The sequence below is a fragment of the Larimichthys crocea genome, chromosome XXI, assembly GCF_000972845.2.
Source record: "Larimichthys crocea isolate SSNF chromosome XXI, L_crocea_2.0, whole genome shotgun sequence".
Taxonomy (NCBI): domain Eukaryota; kingdom Metazoa; phylum Chordata; class Actinopteri; family Sciaenidae; genus Larimichthys; species Larimichthys crocea.
Genome location: NC_040031.1, coordinates 20356015 through 20369267, shown reverse-complemented (window position 1 = coordinate 20369267; position 13253 = coordinate 20356015). Strand labels below are relative to the sequence as shown.

At 38.8% G+C, this 13253-nt stretch overlaps 1 protein-coding gene across 3 annotated transcripts in view; it reads right to left on the bottom strand.

The window, feature by feature from the left end:
• Positions 1–12125, bottom strand: part of LOC104940458 (serine/threonine-protein kinase WNK1) — a 29447-nt gene extending 17322 nt beyond the window's left edge. For 2 of the 3 annotated variants that reach the window (XM_027273015.1, XM_027273018.1), the window contains exons 1-2: positions 11893–12125; positions 8851–10107 (exon numbers count right to left, since the gene is read on the bottom strand). In XM_027273015.1, the coding sequence (XP_027128816.1) occupies positions 8851–9654 (804 nt within the window). In that variant the 5' untranslated portion in view covers positions 9655–10107; positions 11893–12125. Of the gene's footprint in view, positions 1–8850; positions 10108–11154; positions 11471–11892 lie in introns of those variants that run through there. The other variant, XM_027273016.1, reaches the window with a different exon arrangement.
• Positions 12126–13253: the final 1128 nt, after the last annotated feature.

Here is a 13253-nt window from a genome sequence, read left to right as displayed (position 1 = left end):
CACATTATGCAAATGTTTGCAAACAGGAATAAGCTGATAAATGTTATGTATTTAAATCACAGCACACTCAAGTCATTAAAACCACAATTGTTTAAAATCAAACTATTGATGTTTAAACTGCACAGCAAACTCAATCTGAAAACTGAATGAAATAAATCAAACTAAAATAACAAAAGTGTGCAAAGCTTCTATCCATCTAAAACCTATGAATTACGCATGGAAGCTTTATCTTCATATTTCAAGACATTGTCATCTTAAAACAAATAAAAAGAATGAATTAAATGAATGAAGTGATTCGTCGGATCAGTTACTCTTTTGTTAAGTAAATGCATTATGGATAGGATTTGTCAGCTGATTCAAAGTCTGAGTTGGAAAGAGCAACATAGAGAGAGGAAGAGCCATCAGCTAAGACAAAGCAGTGAATGAGAGAAGTTATAAAAGTTATAATGTCCAATAAACACTATCGCACTTTCACACATTACGTCAAACTCTGCGAGAAGGAGCCACGTTGCCAAATTTGTGTGAATAAATTTTTATCTCAGCACTATCTGACCATGATTTAAACTCTGGGAGAAAGGGCCAATGTTTCATGGCCTCTGGTGTAACCAGCAGATTTCTGGAAAATGAGTAACGGACATCTGGGACAGCCCAACTAGCAACTTGATACGCGAGAATGATGAGAAAGACAGATTTCAGCTAACCGCTATAAAACAGATACCTGCATATAGAATGCGAGGTGTGGGTGTCACTAGTCAACAAGCACATTCAATACTGAATGATTCAGACTCAGATGTTTTATTAAAACAGGACTAAATAAAAAAGGACATGGTGAAGACAGACGCACCCACAAACATTACTTTCATAAAGACTGGATAAAAAATGTTTTTTTTTTTAACTGGTTTACGCAGCGTGGAGAAATAAATAATCACCATAACAAGAATACAATCAATATACATTACATCATGTTATATGTTTAGATGTGGAAAAATAATCTGTTGTGCTGATGGATTATTGTCAGGAGAGTAATTCTGACTCGGTTCTTACTTACTGTTAATTTCATCAAATCTGTGCATCATTATTCACAACATCAACAGTAAGAGAGTGACATAAACAGTAAATAATGATATATTACCAGCTGTGTCTGGTATGAGGCAAACATCGCCAGGGCCTGTATTCTGAACAAAGCTATGGATGATAAGAATCAACATATGTCTGGCAGCTGATAAGTTTGTCAATGAATTATAGCAAAGTATAAGCAGAGCTAAAAGCATTGTTTGTCCAGTGGGATTTAACTATAAACTGACTGATACATAACTAAGGATTGGCAATAACCCCTTTAAGTAGGGTCTGTGCATTAGCATAAGAAATCTGGAATGCGTACAACCGCCCTCCTCAGGTTTCCCGAGTGCTTCATGGCGTGACCTACATTTACAGCACGCATGACTATAGAGCAGCAAACCCATATGAATTAGACAAGCCCAGTGAAACCCTGCAGCCAAAGACCTCCCTTGAAACCCCCAGAGAGCTGGCCATAGGCCAAGCTGTCCAGGAAATTCAGCTCGATTTTGAGCTGAGCGTGAGCATATGGCTTTGTGTGAGTGTCCGTAAGAGATAGAAAACTTTCCAGTAACTGACAATGCTCGAAGAAAAACATTACTGGGACTGCTGCAGCTTTTGTTGGAAATGTGAAGGTTGAATGTTTTCAATGTCTGGGGGCAAGGTAGGGCAGAAAAGTTAAAGGGAAACATGCGGGAACAATTAGGAGCGGGGGGTGGGCACTGAATCAGGAGGCAATGTCAGGAAACAGAGGGTGAGGGAAGAGTAATGTAGGTCTACCAGGCACTTGGGCCAACTGACCTACTTTGCAGAGTATTTATCGAGTGGGGCTGTGGTTCCCATTTTTCTTCATGAACACCACATGAACAGTCATGCAAAACATCCATGACAGCCCTCACAGCCTTAAGGGCTTCAAGCTTGGATATGCAGCACCCCAACCAACACAAATACCAAACTACTGTATCAATGACAACATTTCGACTGCAGGCACACTGCCACACAGAGAGCTCATTTAAAACAAATGTCAGACTTGCTGAAAAACTGCATTCCCTGTACATGATAAGAACTTGGGAGTGTTATTTTATGAATGCATGCAAACACCCTGTGACTTATGTTGAGAAATACACAGGCTAAGATCACAGGAAGATACCTTTAGACTGTAATTCAGTAGCTACACTGATAAGAGGTTAGGTCAGAATGTAGGTGTGATGTGTTGTGTCAGCATGTACCTGAGTCATCTACACAAAAATTAAGAAAGAAAACAAGAGTAAAATATTTCACTCCCACTCAAAACCCCTCTAGAGTTTTCCATGAATTACTCAGCACAAGCCAGGGAAAACTAATTATACAGCTCTCTTAGCACTTAAAAGCATGCAGGATCCAGGGCCTGTAAAAACCCTCCAGGAAGTTACTGTCTTGTCATCATGAGACACACATCACACTCCCTTAACCTATCACTAGAATGAGTTCGTTGGCCTGAGCCAAGTCCTGCTCTTACTGTCACTGGGAACAGTGCCTGGCAGTCTTTGGTACATCTACAAACCCTGATCAAAGAGGCCAAATATCCACAATTCACAAAACAACGGAGCAGCAAACTACTTTCTCTTAATACTACCAAGGCTTCCTATCAAAGACAGAGTCTCGGCATTTGAACATTTTCTCTTTCATTTAATAATCTTTTATAAAGATGTAAAATAAAAAATATTTTAACTTTTAGAAATGCAGCAACAATTATTTCAGATCTGTGCCAACCAAATAGCAACAGACACAGAAAACTAACAACTGTTTTCAACACAGAACCCATACATACATATTTCCATGTTATGGCCCAATATTTAAACTCTTCTTTGTAACACTATCCATTGGACCAACAGTTTGATGTTAAGATTGCAGCCTTGTTTTGAGTTTGGCCAGGCACTTTTGCATATTATCTCTCTCCCCATGTTTACTGTTCAGCCTTCCAATAAGGCAAAAAGGTAACAATAATGTTGGGCATGTGTTCTTGACCCATTAGCTGAGGTTGCTGTGGCCATTTTATAACATCTCATCTCAAGTTATAATCTAGTTTGGCTTGAGAACTCAAACAAACATGATTAGAGTTTATTATACCCAACGTTTGCCCTTAACGTGTTACTTAAAAGGCCTACCTTTTAGGTGTTTTTTTACAGATTGAGTGAGAATATTTTTCTACAGTCTGTGCTATCACATTCTACATACCCCTTTTGAAGGGCGAGGCTTTAAACATCTATAAATTAGGAAACCGAACCTGGCAGGCACTCGGAGGGCAACAGCAGCTGCAGTTGAATCACAGCAGCTCTATCTGACAGAGTGGCCGTGAGTCAGCTCACTGAAGAGCTGTGTTCCCACCACTGCCTCTCCAAACTGGCCTTGTGAGGTTTTTGAATGTTGCTCTGAAAAAAGGTAGTGCCAATTATGTATATCTTGTTATATCTTCTTCATCAGACAAGTTAACACTTCTGTTTCTAATCATCTCTGCAGAGTCAGCACAACACGTATCTGAAATCGTGAACCCACTGGTTGAGTTCACTGGCACACCCCTCAACAAGCCAATGCACGTGAGGCAGTCAAAGAGAAAGTTATTATCAGAGTTAAAATTATATTGTTGCTTAGTATAAACTGATCAAATGGAAAATTCCCATGAAACATAAAAAAAACATGTCTTCGATATAAGGCAGTCAGTATCTCTGTCAGAGGTCCATACTCACTGACAAGACACAAAACTGTGGTTAGATTTAATTTAATTTCCACAATATAGACAATGAATTAATTAAACTGGCTGAACTAGGGCTAAAACCAATGCAGTGCAACATTATAGGACTGAATATTAAATAGGTTTAGATAGGTAACTTTTCAGCAACTTGCAGCAAAACTGAACCATTAACATCAAACAAATGATTTTAATAATAATAAAGGTGTTTTTGTTTTACCTATGTATAGTGTCTCCTTTGAAGTAATGTATAAGAGTGGAACACAGTCCACTGCACTGAAAATCACTTTGGATCATGATATCAATTTCAACCATAACTGCCTGAATATATCTTCTATACTGACATTGTCATGACTTGAGGCATTTCCAAGATAAAGGGAAACACATCTAATGCCAGTAAGCAACAGTATCTACAAAGCAGGGCGAAAATACTGCTTCTAGGCAAAGGCCATCATAAATAACCCAGCAACTCTAAAAATAGACTAAGTGAAAAAAGCCTGCGATCATGCTGAGGGCTGGCACTGTCAGGTCCCTACATCGAGGTCTGCTCTGAGGTTGACACCGAGGGCTACATGGAGCCTTCTGGGTAACATTGGTTGAAATCTGGGCAACGGATTATGGGCCTAAAAGCCAAGACACCATGTTAAGCATTTCCTCTCTAACTGTTACTTAGTTATTGCATTAAGTGCAGTAAGTCTCTGTGGACAGAATTTTATAGGGTCCCTATGACACTGTGACTGTCAGTCAAACTGTCAACAGACACAAAGACAGAAGGGTGATTATTCATTTAAAACCAACCCTGGGGTAGAAAAGAACACACACTTGTTAATCCACAGATAAAGTATGTAGAATGTAAAATAAAAATGGTGCTTTCCCACTACAGTCTGTATATGTTTGAACCACTTTGAATAGTTGAAAAAAATAATAATCAAAAATTGTAATTGAGAAGACACCAAGAGCAGTGTCTTTTTAGAAATTACAATCAGTAGACAAGATAGGCTGATATAGTGATGATCCCCATCTAATATCTCATGGTGAATTCTCAAGTCAAATATCATTGCCTTAAATTGCTTTAAACAGCTCCTTCAGCAACAGACTGCTACTCCCACCGTGTAAGAAGTAGCGCTACCACAGGTCCTTCATTTCAACAGCTGTCAGACTCTTTAACACCACCACTGTTCTATATATTGATTTTATATATTAGTAATTTCTTATCCACCTTTTGTATACAAGCTGCTGTGTCATGTGAATTTCCCCAGTGTGGGATCATTAAAATCTAATTTATCTTATATGAAGCATGTTTAGTAACTACAGGCAGGGCACATTTTTGTTATGATCTGGCATCAGTAATAGAACTGAAATTGAAAACTGCAACTCTTGATTTTCTTTCTATAAATTACACACCAAGGTTTATGTTAAGTCTGTAGTCACTTCCACATTCCCACAAATAACCTATGAAATCAACTTATTTGTCCAATATATTTTAGACATAAATACTCCTTTAGGCTTCCACAGTTTGTCAGAACTGAACCACGACACAGTACAATGCTCAACAATGGTGTCAGTTTTGCTTTCTGGTCTATTTTGGGTTTTGAGAGACAAACCCAGCATTGAACCCTGCTGGGTTTCTTCACTGACGTACCCCTCCCTACTGATAAATGACATTTAAGTTCTTTCAGTGTACTATGAACTATTGATGTGACTGATAGGAGACAATTGTAACTTCTAAACTTACAGCAATGCAGCAATTACTCATTATTATTATTACTGCAATATCAGTGCCGGGGTTTATCAATACTGTTTTGCAATTTATTGCAACACTGATTATTTTTATATAAGTAACCACTTATTGCTGCTTGACAGTAGCAGGTTAGCCAAAGCAAACAGTACAGTAAACCACTGTATGTGATGAGGAAGTCTACACCATGGTTTTACTGAGGAATGCTGACAATGCAAGTCAGGAATTTCACTTTACAGGAAGTTTCTTAACAAATCTTGTCTTAATGGAAAAAATAAACTTCAAATAAATAAAAAAATCTAATCTTATAATAAACTTAAGACTACCAAGTATGAAGAGTAATTACAAGTCACTGTGTTGTACTACTTGGATATAGTGTGTCACTCCCAATGGATGCCTTCAGCCAGCTGGACATGCAGGACATCCCATAACTTCTAAAGGATGCCTGGGCTTCTTTTCCTCATCTTTCAATGTTTGGCTTCAGCTAATACCAGAGAGGAAAGAGGTGGGGAGGCAGCTAGTGGAAGATGACATGGTTGAAGATAAATGAGTGAGCAAGAAAGGGGAGGCTCCTATATTTAATCTTTTCTTTTTTTTCCCCCTCAACTTCCTCTCTGTGGTGACCTACTTATTGTCCAGACACGCCTACAAAATAAGATCCGAAACAAATGTGTGGGTCCATGGGTGAGGTGAAAAAAGGGGTGGATGCCACAAAATTCTTAGACGATTGTGGACAAATGGGCTTTCACTGAATAAGCCAATAAGACAGTTTTAAATCAAACTACACACTAACATTTGAGTAAGTTAGGGCTTCTTGGATTGGATCCATCAATCCAACACGCCAAAGTCCAAAGTGAAATATCTACTGAAGAATTTGTAACAAATTTCCATTTGTTTTTATGACTTCCTCTAAGACAAATGGCTAATTTTTTCACCTATTCTCTTTGTTTGCCCACCTTTAGGTCAAACTTTTTTATTATTATTTATGGTAGGAATGTGAACAACAAAACATTTTTATGTTTTTTTGGTGTGTAATGAGCATTGCAGCGTCACAGGACTGCTAATGTGGCCCATGAATGTTTGTCATGTTTAAATAAGATTAAAAGGATCTTACGAGGGAAAACCTGTCGGACTTGTTTCATTAGCATAGGCAAGAGTGCTGCTGTTGCTTCCAGCTGACACCGAATTCCCAGTGAGCAAGTGGCAATGCTGATTACTTTCTGCATCACTGATTCAGACATCAACAGGAAACAAAACAATAAGTAAATTTACCAGATGAGTTCCTATAACAGTGCAATCTTTAATTTGTTTGTTTTTTAAGGAAGATATTAACTAACCTTTTTTATGAAACCAGCCAAAGGTTTCTAAGAAGAAAATGTCTGAATTGAAGCTAAACAGAAAAAAAGCACATGGAAATTATCTATGTTACCGTAGTATTCGACCAATTATGCCCTCAGGATGTATGGAGAATGTAACACTAGCACTTGAGTGATCATGGGGCAGCTTTAACAACCATGTGAGAGGGGATTTCAGCTTCTCGTGTGCAGCTGAGCAGCTCCTAGCACTGAAACTCTTGAGCTGAGGGGCGAAGGGGGGAATTTGAGTGTCAGATTTCATGGTCATATTTCAGAACAGGCCGCGTGCATAAAACAAAACAGATTCTAGTTCAACTGTGAAAAATGTCAATAAATCAATTCTTTGCACTGGACCTGCCTCCAGATACAAGTGGTAACTGAAAGACACCCATCTAGAGCACCTAGACATTTGGGTGAATCATTTTCTACAAACCATACAAAGAAAAACAAAAAGGTGTTACAGTTTTGACTTTCCTGTGCCCTTTGAAACTAGTCCTCGGAAAGTCACATGAGACCACAAAACTTTTTTTTTTTTTTACTCATAACGTACTTATTAGCACCCCACATGGCTTTCTATTCCTTCTACAATAGTTGGCAAATGAGTTTCTTTAGGTGAAAAGGAAAAATAGAGTTAAGATAACACTAATTAAGGATACACTGGGTATAATATTAGTTAAGAGAAGTAGGAAGGCAGAGTTATCATTAGTGAATTTAGCTTGAAGAAAAAAAAGGTGGGATGTGGACTGATAGTTAAGAAGCAGGCCTTGGCAAGCTGGTCTGCTTCACTTCACACAGGAGATTCCTCTATCAGGAATGTGACCCATTTTACATTCAAGCATTCAGAGTAGGAATGCACTGAGCATGCGCTCGATCCAGTCTGTGCGAGAGAGAGAGAGAGAGCGAGCGAGAGATGGGGGGAGGGGCACGTGTCTGTAATCTTCACATTGTTCTGAAACCAGAGTGCATGTGTAGCTATGGCTGTTTGTGTGTAGCCGTGTGAGGCCTGTGCCTCTCATGGCAGGGTGAAAACGGTAAAAGCAAACAGTCATGTGGTGAATGAGGTCAAACTTTGCTGAGGGCCATGTAGCTGATTTAACTGGACAGGCAGCAGAAATTTTAAGATAGTCTGTACAAGATTTAAAGCAAAAACACTGTAGATGTAATAACAATGAAATGGGTTTTAGCTGTAACTAACTCAAGCATATTGAAGCTCAAAGACAAGGGAAAGACTTAACAAGTTAATTATGACTCCTGTTGCCCCAGTTTAATCGGGAAATTGCAAATTATAAATCAGTTTAATAGCATTTTTACTCTCAATGAAGTTTTACCTATATTTACCCACATAACTAATCTCACATTTGGTGACAAGAATTTGCTCAGTTCTAATGTTAATGTACCATAATTCCTTTCTTTATTTAAATGATATATAAAGCTCTGCCAGTGTTAAAACTGAAGATGGAAAGTCATTATTGTGAGTCATGAACTGCACACTACCAGGGCAAATAAAAGTCTAACCCAGAGACTAGTCCAACGCAATTTCTGGTGTCTAAAGTGTCTTTAGTCATCAATGCCTTGACTGTTCTGGTAATCTGCCAGTGTCTTAAAGTGCAATAAATTAATAAATACTTTTTACTCAAGACAATCTCAGTCTTAAGTACAACCACGGCAACCAATATGGATTGAGCTGTACCACAAAAGCAAAATGGGGATGTGGTACTTTTTTCGCTATGCTTTTCTGACGAATGTTGAAACAATCAAAAGGGAAATGCTAGCCCAGTGTGTCAGAGGGGGAGCGACAGTGGCTGTAACTCAGGTATCACAGTGGAAGGAAGTTGCTTTGGGTCTATTCTTCCATGTTTAAGTCTGATCAAATTAAAAGGTCTAAAGAAAAACAGATGATGATACCTGTAGAGAATGCAACACTAAGGGTGACTCAAAGAAGGAAGGTGAATAATAAGAACAATCATTCATACCTGCAGTTCACACCAGGCCACCTCCACTGTGGTCTCAGTGTCCAAGCCTTTGTAGACGGTCTTGAAGGAGCCACGTCCAATTTCTATATCAAACTTTAGGAAACGCCCATCTGGTGATGTCCCTACTGCTTTGGTCTCTGCCTCTTCGATGTCGTCCAGCTCCTTTTTCTCAGCTTCTCTCTGCTCTGCCTCTGCTCGTGCCTTGGCATCCTTATCTTCGTCCCCCTCTTCTTCATTAGGTACCTTCACATCAGCGATGCTTTCAGGTTCTGTTTGTCTTGGCAATTCGGTTCCTAAGCATGGTGTGGCGTTGGCTGCTATCACCACCTCCCCATCACAGATTTCTTGTACAACAATGACAGGCTCCTGCACTGAAGGCACTACATCCACCTTGGCTATTTCTATATCCTTTCTTTCTTCTTCTCCTTCTCCTCCTCTTCCATTCTTAACAGACTCCTCATCTTTAGCTAAACTCGGTTCAGTCCGTGGTAAATGAGCAACAGCAGCAGCTTGTTGCCGCTGGGGGACTACTTCTCGTAGCTGAACCCGCTGAGGTGCAGGGATGGGGATCTTGCTGGGTAAAGGTAGGGCTAATGCTGTAGCATTGGAATCACTGATGACACTACGGCGGAAGAAACGGTGTTCGGGATTACATCGATCACGCTCCATGGTGTGATGCCGGCGTCTCACTTCTGTTGGCCGGCATTCACTCACCATCGAATCTGAACCAGAACTGGGGCCATTTCCACTCTTCTGGGGGGGAGCCAGGAACTTCACCATTTTGTCGTCTGGCTTTTCCGACATCCCACCACCCACACTAAGAGTAAGGGGGTACTATAACTGAAAAATTAAAATAAGGATACTTCCATGTCGGCCATGTAAGCAGTATCTACCCGTGCGCTTTAAAAAGAAAAAAAAAAAAAAGAAGAAAGTTTTGCAACTTCTATCTGTCTTTTTATTGCTTAAAGATGGTCTTTATATATATAGTGCAGAGAGTGGAGGTGTAGGATGGGAGGTGTTCTCCTGTAAATGGTAAAAGAATGAACACCACAGCAGAACGCAGATTGCTGATGTTGACACACGAGTCTCTTTAAGTCCACACCATCCATTCTGTAAGACACAAGGTGCAGCTTCTATCAAGCATAAGGACTCACTGGTGAGGAACTAACGTGCACAGCCTACGACAGGCACCAAACTTCCTATAGCAGGCAAAGGCAGGGTGGCCAGACACTCGGAGTGTGCACCAATCCAGTTTCACTGCAAGAGAAAAAAAAGAAAACAAAAGCTGCTTGACATGTTTCTGAAAGTAACCAACAATATGTCAAATGTCAACAAAATATGTAAGACACCAGCCAAAGTGTTCACAAATAGAATTTACAGTATACATAAAGTTTAATGACCTTGCTTTTAAAACAAGCACAGTTGACAGAGCACACATATATGGGCATACATGGCATTACCTCCTCTACAAGTCAATCACTAGATCATCTACTACTGTATATTATTTTTAACTGATGAATGAGACATTGTGTTCAAGCTTCTTCCCCTCTGATAAAATCTGTCTTAACCAAGGATATATAACATAGGGAACATGCTTGCACTTGCATTCACAGAGCTTATTTGCAAGTCCCCTTAGGCACATTCGCTGTATGTTTTTTTTTTTTTAGCTCAATATAACATTCAAGTGGTGTGTTTAGTAAGCATTAAGTGTTTAACTACACAAAGTATATAATATACAACCGATTAATGCATATGTAATGCGGCACAAATCCCACATGCATTCCTCAGGCTTTCAGACTGACACACTAACCTCTCAATGCTTCACATTTGTTAAAGACCATCAGTAACGAATTGAGCACAGTTAACAGCTGATTACTCCTCATTGTCCGGTGTAAACATTAAATAACATAACGCTGTCACTAATGAAGTAAGTCAACATTGTCTTAATTACTAATTTAAAGTCCATTGTTGAAATGGCCTCAACGTTATAAAACTTAACATTTAAACCGTAGACGCGAAACACCGGTGCCAATTAGTGACTGTTTTTGTAAGTGTTAACAGTTGTGCATCCTGACATCTATTATATTTTATACACGCAGGCTTGCAATGTAAATCTTAATGCTTATTAGTCATCTATAACGTTAACCGTGCCATGTTTGCAGCCATTACCAGCACAAGTAACCACAATGTCAGACCCAAACCTGGTTAGTAGCAATAACATCGCGTTAATAAATAACACAAGCGACGGCGTACATTAATTAAATGTGTAATTTAAAAATCAACATAAACCTTTGCGTTACGTACCTATTTCCTCTTCATAAGTAACCCCACAGTTATTTGAAAATGCAACATCGAGCATACAAAGCGAGGAGGAGCAACGGCCCTTTGTTAGCTCGCTAACGACAGCGGCTAGCACGGAGCTAGTTAGCTGATCGTTAACCAGCGAGACGTTAACCACACCAACGGTCACTGACTCACCACGTCACGGCTGTTTCAAATATATCCAGCTAACCGTGACAGCCAGCTACAGTGTTGACATGTGTGCGTATATATATTTATATATATAAATTAAAAAAAAAACACTAGCGTTTATTCTATACTGACAACTTTACCGGAGCCAAGCCACTACAAGCGGTGCTAACACACCGGATACGTTGTCCCGGTGTGACGCCGGTTGGAAAGCTACCAGGTGGTGACATACAGCGCCACTGCTACCCAGCCGAGCTAACGTTAGCTAGGCGGGTCTTGCTGGTGGCCTAAAAAAGCTGCTAGACCCACCTCCTGACTGCCCCCCATTCAGTTTAACGTTATCGGAAGCGTTAATAACATTAGCACGTCATTTATTACACAAATTATATTTTTTTCACAAGCTGGTTCACGGTGACGAACATTCTGGTAACACCTCGTAACGGCTGTTTCTGTTAGGTGACGTTACGGCAGATTCTGTTCCGTTGGTGAGTGCGGCTGTGCTAGCAGTTAGCAGCGTAGCCCCTTGACGACAGGCTAACATGAAGCGGTACCGGGTGGAAGACAGCGACTTACCTCTGTATCGTATCCCCCAACACAACTGACGGTCATCGACGTTGAAATTGTCCTCAAAGCGTGAATCCGTCTTCACGTTTATAAAAAGCGAACACACACGTGTGAATATAAATATGTTACCCCTTATGTTTCAGGGAGATAAGTTAGTGGATATTGAAGTTTCGATTTGTGGGCTCACTGACAAACAAGCGGCGCAGTTTCTACATATTGACGAAGAAACGGGTTTTTCCAAAAGCGCCTGCGCCAGTGAGGGATGACCTCATAACCATAACACACTCCTGTTATCAGTGAAGCACTTTGACAGTGTTGTTTCATCAGGGTATTTTTATATTATCTATGACAATAGAGTCATTTATTATCTCCTACTACTTACTCATCAATGTGTTCAAACAACACGTCCGTCATATACTCACTATAGCACAAACATACCAGAAAATAAAAGAATACCCTAGAGCAAAAATACATTTTGGATATGATTAACACTGACTTTTTGCAGAATCACTTACTGTTTCTTTTACGAATATAATTTTACTGGAATATTTGGTCAGATTTTAGCTGTAATTTTCAACATTGTTAACACAAAATTTAACTTTTGGTCTATTTTTTGGTCATTTTTTGTTTGTTTTTTTGTTTAAATATCTTACAATATATTTAATATAAAGATCATTGCAAGATTGTAATGATTCTGTCATTTTGTAATGATCATTTTTTTTCTTCCTGTAAGAATTCAATTCTTCGTACATACAATTAAATTATATAATTTCATTTCGAAAACACTTAAACCATGTTTTAATGAATCTGCCATCTTGATATATTTATTTTGAATTTTTTAATAAAAAATTGTAAACTTTATTAATACACTTTATTTATTTATTTATTTATTTATTTATTTATTTATGCATATTACTTCGATACATCCGTTATTAGATGAATCCATGTTAGCGAATTATAAGATATGGTCTTAATAATAAAACATAGACTAGGATAAATTATTTGTAAGACCAGAGGAGATTTCTTTCAAATAAATAGACCAAATATGAAAAATACATCACAATGACACGATGAGTGGCTAATAAACTACCACGGCATATGGTTTTATATTAATACATGCATACGAATTTTGTGAAAATTTTGTGAAAAACAACAACAAAACAATCAGCAAAAATATTATATTTGTGTCCATGCGACCATTTCGGAAATACAATTGTCCTAAAAGTAAGTACTGCCACCTGGTGGTATTTGTTGATTTATCATGAAAAAAATCTTCTTTTATACAATTTCACACCAAAAGTTAAGCACACTGCAGAACACACATGTACAGTATATACAGGCGTGTATTCACAAAGTCACATTAATAGTTT